We start from the raw sequence: 9,249 nt of genomic DNA, 5'->3' as shown, positions 1-9,249 counted from the left end.
TTGCTTTTCTCCGCCGTCTTATTCCGTCTCACACAGCGGCGATCTTTCCAGAATCTCACCCAACACCGCTTCAGAAACTGAAAGTCCCACAAATAAAGCACGTAGGCAGACAAAGTAATTAGGACATATAGGACAAAGAACCACCAAAATCGCACGCCGTTCTGTCCAAGGAGATCAATGTTCATACCAAACAAGCTAGTGCTAAAGGTGAGAGGAATAAAGAACGTTACCAATAAAGTTAGCTTTTTAAGTCGTTCAGATTGCTCAATTGCCTTTCGAGACTCCTCAATTATAGCTTTGTTCATCGCTAGATTTATACCCTGAGTGCACATTCTCAACAGGTCGATACAACGAATATAGAGCTACTCGTAGTCTTCCCAAAGGTTATTCGCTGCAAAAGCATTTTCGAAATTACTTAATCCAATATTTCTAGCTGTCTCGGTTTCTGACATCTCCCGGTGCATACTAATACTTGGGGGCACAGCAATTTTGGACATTAGGCTTGCCGCTCTAACACTATTTAACCTTTGATTACTTTGATTGATCAATTTGCAGAACGCGCGAGTGCTTTCTGCCAGCTGCTAAGCATACCTGTCCAGAATATTACAAAAATACTAAAAAGTTCCTAATGCGTCAGCTGAGACTCCTTTGGCTACCGCATCAATCTGCATTCGAATCCTGGACTCTATAAGGTTTAAAAACTAAATTTCAGAGAAAGCAGCATACGCAAATAATAGAATGCACATCGATAGCGGATCTTAAGCTGCGCGACGGGACAGATCGACGAGCCCGACCAGTAAATCGTACTACAAGGGGAGAACAGCCGTACTCTGCTAGAATTCCACCAAAGAATTAGTATTTAGATCTAGATAGTTAGTAGTGGTTCAAAATGCCATCTTGTGATAGTGCTGAATTATAGGTAACGCTGTGGCCTTAGATTTGATATGACTTGTCCATGGTCCGGGAGGTAACTTCTCTAAGGGTCTACCGTGGTCCATCCAAACGACAACTAGATCCTGTATCAGCAAACTCTCTTCGTGCCATATTATGAGGTCTTTTACCGGCCCAACCATAGTCTGTCTTTGTGACACAAAGCAATATCCATTGCTCAATTACGGAGAAGCATAAGCACAAGGTAGAGTACTCGCGCACCACTAAGTCTCCACAACGGACTTTAGATCTAAGCTGTTATGTCTTGTATACCCCAAGTTCATCTAATTGATTAGATCGCTGTAACTAAAGATCCTGTCTATCAAACCTATCACGGTGGAGAATTGTGCTCACACAAAGCCGGAATATATTATTAGACGAACTAGCGAGTGATAGAAGACTATATACATACCAGTCAACGCTCGCCGAAAAGTATTCCATATGTCGTCTAAAGAATTCCGGGTCGATGTTGTATTTGCTCCCAATAGTGGATACCCATGATAGCGATATAAAACCTCAAATGAAAATTAATTGCCCGAGGCCTACCTTAGGAGCAGAGATAGCAGCATAGAAGTCTCCGTGTTCCTCTTAACTATATCCTTGCACATCCCACTTCCCTTCGCTACTGTTGTACACAACAACAAGGTCGTGAGTTTATCCAGCATCAGAAGCGAACAGAATGGCCTGTTCTTCTCTTTTTAGAAGGTTAAGAAGATTGCGGTCTAGTAGCATCCAATCTCCCATATCAATATAATTGTTTCCCGGGAAGACAGATATGCTCGAGCATCTTCTTAAGAGCGATATTATGGCTCGCGTGTAGTTTTCGGGAGTAACTGTGAACCCATAATTTAATCAGACCGCGCATTATAAACGATCAGCATTATAGAACCATACCTCTAGATCGTTTACGCTCCATTTTTGTCGTGCAACACAATTGTATTAGTAGTGTTAAATAGTGCTAATGACAACGCGCTAACAGCTCGCGCAACAGACTTGAGGATAAAGAGGCCCGCCAAAAAAAAAGAATGAAAAAGGCGACCAGAGAAGAGGGTGACGAAATATTCATTAAGATTATAAGGCGGCCTAGCTGCAAGAGACACTCCATATACTAGATTTAGAGCGTTCTTAGGCGCCCGTGGCAAGCGCTACGGCCTCCAATAAAAAGCCATACAGTAAACCGATCGTCTGCCTTCTATCTAGCCTTAAAATAGGCGAGCCCAAAAATTCTTTTTCAATCTCGTAATACATAAACCAGTATAGCATGTCTAAAAGAAGCAAAAAAGCTTACTGTAACAAAGGTGGGCTATATTATCATCACGATCAAAGCGTGATAGAGTTAACTAGCATTCCACTATGTGCATTCAAACGCGCCAAGGATCTGACAGCGCTACACAGCAATCACAATTAGGACCCGCTTATTAGCGTGGCCCCTCCGCGGCGGCTAACTATATATAACAGCTTCTACTTTACTGGCTGGCTAGGCTACAGAGTTCACAATCAAGGGTTGTGAGCAATCCCCATAGGAATCAGGCAGTCCTGAAGCAATCAGATCTGCAGTCACGGGCTTGCCGTTCCATTTTCCTAGCCAAAATCCAACGTAAGCTAATCAGAACCACAGATGCGCGGCCTCTCTATCACCAACATCGTTCCATTACCGTTCAGTATGCCGTGCTGCAGATCCTTATTCGAGGTTAAAATATGTACCACCCCCACGCACAGCCTTCAATCACTGGACATCTACTCGGGCCCAACGGCTGCTGTAGCAGAATTTCAATGAAATTGCCCGTGCTCCGCACGGGCCTAGCTAGCCCCACCACAAAGTGCGCGCGCGGCCTCACCAAAACTATCTCATAAATGAGGCTGTAGAGCTACAACAAATGATTGTTATAACTATATTTTTTAGCGTTAAGGCTAGAAAGCCTTAATAAATACGTGTAGCTATAGAAATCTAGATAGAGTTCTAATTGCGCGGCCGCGCCGTGAGGTTGGAGGTGGTGAGCCTGCAACGCCTCCCTGAGGCTCCTCACCACCTTGAGTCCTCGCGATAGGCCTCTTTTTTCAAACAACCTTAATAGAAGCCTTAGAGCTCCTCTTTTTACCCCTTTAGGAAGTTTTAATAGCTTTTTGAAGTTGTTGTGCAGCTTTACAAGCCGCGATCCTTGAGGCCTTTTCAATAGCCTTCTCCTCCCTCTCCTTCTGCCTCAGTAGGCTTACTGCAAGCCTCGCCTAACGCCTCTGCTCCTTCTCCCTCACCTTCGCCTATCTTGTCTCCTCACGCTGCCTCATTATATCAGCTTTTTGGAGTTGTAGCTGCTCCTCCTCCTCCTCCTAGAGTTATAGGCGATCGCGCGCCTCCTTCACCTTCCTTAGAGACTAGAACACAGCTCCACCATAATACTCCTCAGCCTCCTGTAGAGGCAGAGGCTTACCTCGTTTCCTACGCGTTCTCTCATTAACTAGAGCCTCCCTTAACTTCCTTACTTCATCCTTAAGGAGACTGTTTTAAACTAAACTTAAGTGAAGGACCTAGCTTAGCCTTTTAACCTGCCTATCGCCTTAATCAGCGACTACCTAACGCAGCAGACGCTCTATCCTCCTCCAATCAGAGGCACTAAGGGCTAAGGAGTCACTATCGCTCGTAGAATCAGAAATAGAGAAGCGCTAAAGGATTACTTCTAGGTTAAAAAGTAAGAGGCCTATAGCCTTAAAGGTGTTCAGAATTATTATTTCCTTGAAGGAGGCCTGCCAGGCAGCCTAGAAGAGGGGTAAGAAATCCCTCTTACTTATTAAAGTAAGGCCTTAGCTCCTATCTAGGAAGGCAGAAACCTCGTTTAAGTACGCCGTTAAGAGAGGCTTGAACATGCTCACATCAAGAGGCTGCAGCGTGTGGGTTAAGTAAGAAGGATAGACTGCGAGGAGAATCTTATACTCATCACAGTACTTAATAAAATCCATTGTAAGGTAAGATCTATGGCCGTTAAGAATAAGCAATCGGTAGGAGGAGCGTGCCTTTGCCTTTATATAACGATCGAACACCTATTGCAGCCACACGAGGCCTATCTTATTATTCGTCCATCCTAAGCGCGATAAGGATATTCGAATTTAGTGAGTATCTGTATTAAGGGCCTGCAGCTAGGTGTCCTGTATCGATCCTGAGGCTGATTGATATATAAGGGCAGGCTCAAGGTAGGATCTATCTGCGCAGATATAGGCTAACAGCGTTAACTACTGGCGTGAGCCATCCTGTATCGTACTCCTCCCCCTGATGCCCTCGTACGAGGCCTTACTAAAGATCCTCCTTAAACGACTTACGATACTAAGTATGAAGCCCTTCTTATCTATATTGTAGATATGACGCGCCTCGACGCGATATTGATTAATTTTATTGCATAGGAGGCTAAAGTAGAGGCTATACTTACTTCTTGAATCTACTTTGTGGCGACAGTTATCGAGGCCTATCGCCTATCTTGAGGTGAGCTGATTAGGATAGCGCTGAACAAAGCGACTAGCCCAGTTCAATCTAACCTCTCTCTTAGCGATGTTTAACGCAAAATTGCGTATTATTGACTGACTAGGAGGTAAGCCTCTCTCTATAAGTTGATTGATATAGGCTATTAGAGCCTGCTCTTGGTGTGGGTGGAGGAGCTGTCGTTTTTGGCCACCTACTGCGCGTGAGGCGCATTGGCCTTGGTGTCTTCGGGTGAGTATAGATCGAATAACACTATATTGGTTTGTAATTTTTGTGTATGTGAAAGGCTCTCTAGGTGCTAGAGCATCAATAGCTGCAAGCGCAGCCTCGATATTACTTATAGTGGTGGGGATACGACGCGTTGAAGTTGTGGTGCTTGCCAGGCTGTGCGCGCACTTTGTGGTTGCGCGCACTTTGTGGTGGGGCTAGCTACACTTGACTTGGCCCGTGGCCCGTGCTTAGCTTCTTAATCATATAATCGTGTCAGTAGTCAGCCGCAGTTCTTTGTAACGAACTAATAATCTCTTTCGCCTTGAGCTTATCCTATAGTATCCAAAATGGCCCCTTTTAATCTTCCGTATATGGCCGATGATGCTAGTCTTCCCGCAAGACTCCTAACAGTGGAAGAAATCTAATCTGTAATAGAAATCTTTAGCGACACTACCGGGCGTAAAGTTGTCGGAGTTGGCGATCACTTTGTTGTTAAATATGGAGTATAAGTCGAACTACTAGAGGGAGAGACGCAGCTTTTTCTAGAGTAAGCAACAACTATTCCGGTGCCGCGCATCTATGCATTATTCCGGAGCGCGGACCAAAGCAGCAACTATATCGTCATGGAACGTATCAAAGGCTCAAATCTAGAATCGGAGTGGCCAAAGATGGATCAGGCGTTAAAAGAGGCTGTTTCCTCGAAACTCCGGTCGATTTTTGAGGAGATGCGAAAAATAGAGACTCCTGGAGGATACTATAGTGTTAGTTATCGCGGGTTACCAGATGGTCTCTTCTGGACGAACAACCCATCGAATCCATTTTCAGGGCCATTCGATACAGAGACAGATCTAAACAATGCTATGTTAGCAAAATACGTCGAGAACGGCCTCTCTAGATATAAAGCGGATTATTACTCGCGCACTTTTAAGGATATTTTTTAAGGCTACGTACCTGTTTTCTCGTACGCAGACTTCCAGCGAAAGAACATCATGTTGCGTGGTTCTTCAGCAGCAACAAAGACTGAAGCGCCACGGGACATTACAGATCGGCAACTTATGATCATTAACTGGGAATTTGCCAGTTAGTATCCAAGTTACTGGGAGTATGCGAGAGCTATATTTGCCTGCGGACGATAGGATAATAACTAGAACTACTAGATTGATCGAGCGCTTAAGCCGTTTCGAAATGAATATACTTAGATAGATATTCTACTTCGAGAGCTGTGGTCGTGAAACTATGCTCGATTTCATTCAACGTAAGCCCGTACAGTAGAAAATAAAACTAACGTCTATCCGCGCGTAACGGAAGACCGACATCACTTTCTCTCTTAGTAACACCAACGACGACTGTATAGCTTAGAAAATTCGGGAATAGAAACTTTATGCCCTTAGCTACTTCCTGGTATAGTATCGTATCGCACGGTCAGGGGCATGAATGTATGCTTCTAGAAGTTAAGGAAATTCATTATCTATTGTTTACGCCGTTTGTTCTGCTTAAATAGCGGCACTCGGTCTATAGACGGTCAATCATTTACAGTATTGTTGAAAAGCTTTCTATGTTTCCAAGAGCTTCCTGACTGAAATAGCTACTTACTAACGTCCCTCCCTAAGTACTAGGACATCCGCTGTGCTAGGCCAGATGAGGGGTAACCTGTTTTGCTTAGAGAAGATCTGGATAGGCAGTGTTGAACAAAGCGATCAACCTAGTGATAACCAATCTCTTTCTACGCGATCTCCGCAGCAAAACTCCAAACGAGATTTCTATTAGGTTCCGTGCCGCTTACGCTAAGTAGGTCTATATATTCTATAAGCTTGATTTCCTGTTCTGGGTAGAGAGCCTGCTAATTTTAATAGCGGATAGTGCGTGAGGTAGATAGACCTTAATGCGGCCGTACGAGCGTTCTACGGCCAACATCAAATCTTCCAGCGCTCTTAGTGTAATTATAAAAGTTTTTCTCCAGGTTCTAAAGCAGCTGTAGCTTAAAGTGTAGCTTAGATAGGCTAAATTTAGAATAGTTGTGGCATGGTGACGTTGGTAATGTTGGTAGTAATTAGTGGGGTAGAGCAGGCGTGTCGCCGTCCCGGGCGCTTCGCCGTCCAGCATAGTAATTATTACTCTTAACTCATGCGCCGTGTTTAATAGTTCATCCTTTGTCTTAATTTTAGGTTAAAGGTGTTAGCGCGCGATAAAGTATTGTTGCTGCATCACAGCAAGAATAGTATCGTCATTCATCCAGCTTGATTAGCTATTATAGTACGAGCCTAATCAAAGGGAGTCCAAAGGGACAAAATTATCACATTAAGGCGGTACAACATATTAAGTAGCAATGTCTTACTTATGGATATATAACGCGCTCAATCCGTCTAGTACTAAAAAATATCAAAGCCATACGTCTTAGCAATCACCTTTTAGTTCCAAGTTTATATCGTCATTGTTGCCTTTACCACCTTACCATATCTTACGCGGTCTACTTAGTGTCTTACCTTGGCGCACCACGAGACCACCACGCTATTTTCGTCGAAACCAACGCCGACCACTCTAGGTTCATATTCCAGGTTACTAGGGATATCCAGAGAGGAATGACATTTGGTCACAAGCCAGCGAAAAGGCCAGAAGACTTGAACTCTTTTGTCTCTAAATCCTATATCGGTACTGTCTCCGAAACCAACTATGCTCAAATCCAGTCTATCGTCGATGCAATTCCACCTCCACCGAAACAATTCAACGGACCGAAACGCATCAACCTAAGCGTACCACTAAGACGCTGCCAGGAATAGACTTCTAAGGCAATTCAAGCATTGACAGATCAAGGCGTCTTACAGCGTTAATAAGTATCAGATACAGTGACATAATCTGGATCAGTAATATGCTATCCATGAGAGACGCGCGGGCGCGTCTCCAGGAGAGACAGAGAATACAATCACTTTTTCACCATCAATTTACTGTCCTTGATAACCTATCACAATATATTAATAATAATTACAAATTAAAAATAGGACACGACACAGAGTTACCAATAAAAGAACAATATCCAGTCTTCCACCGGGCTAGTACGGTCCGTACCGGATGCGCTTGCTTCTTAGCAGGTAGCCTCCACTTTATCCTAGACACAGCCCTTTCTAGCCTAGCGTAGATAGTCGAGAGAGTTCAAAGGTCTCTCAACTACCCACGCTAGACTAGATTAATCCTCAGCGGCGAAGGCCTTTTTACCTTCTACTAGTTCGGAAGAACTAGGCACCGTAGGGCGAGTACTTCATCCTAGACATAGCCCTATTTAGCTTAGCGTGGAAAGCACGAGACTCTTAAACTCTAGTGCTTTCCACGCTGTTACACGGGGTTAAGTACTAATACTTCTCTGGCTCGTTCCAGGTTAGGGCGAGTAGAAATAAGACTAGCTCCGTGAGAGTTGTCTAGTAATTCTAGTAGAAAAGAGTTATAGATGTAACCGAGGGTTTTAACAACGCTAATCTATTGAATAGACTAACATATAACTATCTTGTTAAGTAAAGATACTAGTAAGAAAGTACAATTTAAGTTAACCACAACAAGAGAAATAATAAAATCCATCCATCCTTATATCCTCATTGTTTCCAGTCCTAGCTTCACGGTCTTCACGAAATAATCCCGGTATCTCCTAAAGCCCCTGAAGACATCTAGTCACGTATAAGGGTGTCCTCACATACTAGCGCAGGATATTTGGTCTTGGCGTGAAGCCAGTCACGTGATCTTCGCCCCGCGATAATCATTACCTTCTAACGTGGACGTCCATAGGTCTTCAGCCATCTCGTCATTTATCAAGAAGAGAATCCTTCTTGTTACTCGTAACACTATGTGAAAACTTCTAACTAGTCTACGAACAGAACGTTAGACCAGAGTTATAGACGACACGTTTAGAAAATCGTTCTCAAAAGCTCACCAACTTTATAGTGTCTCTCTGAGCTCATTCATAGCTTCCATCTCCCTCTCCGTAGTTATGTTCCTACTAGAGGTCTTTCTATTCCTCATAATCCGCACACGCTTTCCCAATTTCTAGTAAGTTCGCCACGTTCTCTCTGCCATTATATTAGTTACCATAGTTACACTTTGTTCACACCGATCTAGAGTTTAACCTAAGCGCCTTCGTGCTTACTTACGGATACGCTTCCTGTCGGCTAATAACGCTTGCTTATTCTATAAACAGCCTCTTTCGGCTTAGCGTAACAAGTAGGAGCACTTTAAAGTGTCGTGCTTATTACGCTAGTCTTTTTCTAGTTAGGAAAAAACCTTTGCCACTTAACGCGCGTCCCTCTAACATCCCAGTGTGCTAGAGCTGGCCAATTGCAAGAAGTTTATAATTTAAGTGACCTAATTGGTCACTTATTACACACTGGGATGTCCGTCATAGAGGGACGTACGTTACAACCTTATATATACTAGTTAAGCGCTTGCCCTACGGAGCGCAGCCCCTTACATACTGCAAATTTCAAACATGTGCGAGGATTATGTCTTATCTCGCTTCAGCGCTTACCAAACATCTCAATAATATGCGTCCCGCTTTTCATAGAATAATATTAGATAGCAAAGCTATAATACACTTTAGCTAAGAATACTGTAAAGTATATAATAACCCCCCTTTAGTTTTAGATCCACTACTTTAGTCC

The 9,249-nt window shown here is 43.6% G+C and overlaps 3 protein-coding genes across 3 annotated transcripts; 2 read left to right on the top strand and 1 right to left on the bottom strand.

Moving 5' to 3' along the window:
- Positions 1–4,155: 4,155 nt before the first annotated feature.
- Positions 4,156–4,873, bottom strand: COCVIDRAFT_43207 (hypothetical protein; the record flags this gene model as incomplete). The annotated part of the gene is made up of 3 exons (XM_014694689.1): positions 4,156–4,392; positions 4,429–4,725; positions 4,835–4,873. 3 exons carry the CDS (start codon positions 4,871–4,873, stop codon positions 4,156–4,158), a joined length of 573 nt encoding a protein of 190 aa, XP_014550175.1.
- Positions 4,874–5,232: 359 nt separating this feature from the next.
- COCVIDRAFT_32009 (hypothetical protein) lies at positions 5,233–5,550 on the top strand (the record flags this gene model as incomplete). The annotated part of the gene is made up of 1 exon (XM_014694688.1): positions 5,233–5,550. The coding sequence occupies one exon, from the start codon at positions 5,233–5,235 to the stop codon at positions 5,548–5,550; it is 318 nt and encodes a 105-aa protein (XP_014550174.1).
- A 1,512-nt stretch (positions 5,551–7,062) lies between these two features.
- COCVIDRAFT_116231 (hypothetical protein) lies at positions 7,063–7,386 on the top strand (the record flags this gene model as incomplete). Its single annotated transcript, XM_014694687.1, has 1 exon — positions 7,063–7,386. A coding segment is annotated over one exon (324 nt), but the record flags the coding sequence as incomplete, so codon positions are not given.
- Positions 7,387–9,249: the final 1,863 nt, after the last annotated feature.

This window comes from Bipolaris victoriae, assembly GCF_000527765.1.
Source record: "Bipolaris victoriae FI3 unplaced genomic scaffold scaffold_244, whole genome shotgun sequence".
Taxonomy (NCBI): domain Eukaryota; kingdom Fungi; phylum Ascomycota; class Dothideomycetes; order Pleosporales; family Pleosporaceae; genus Bipolaris; species Bipolaris victoriae.
Note: the sequence above shows the minus strand (reverse complement) of the source record. Positions and strands in the feature narration are given on the sequence as shown.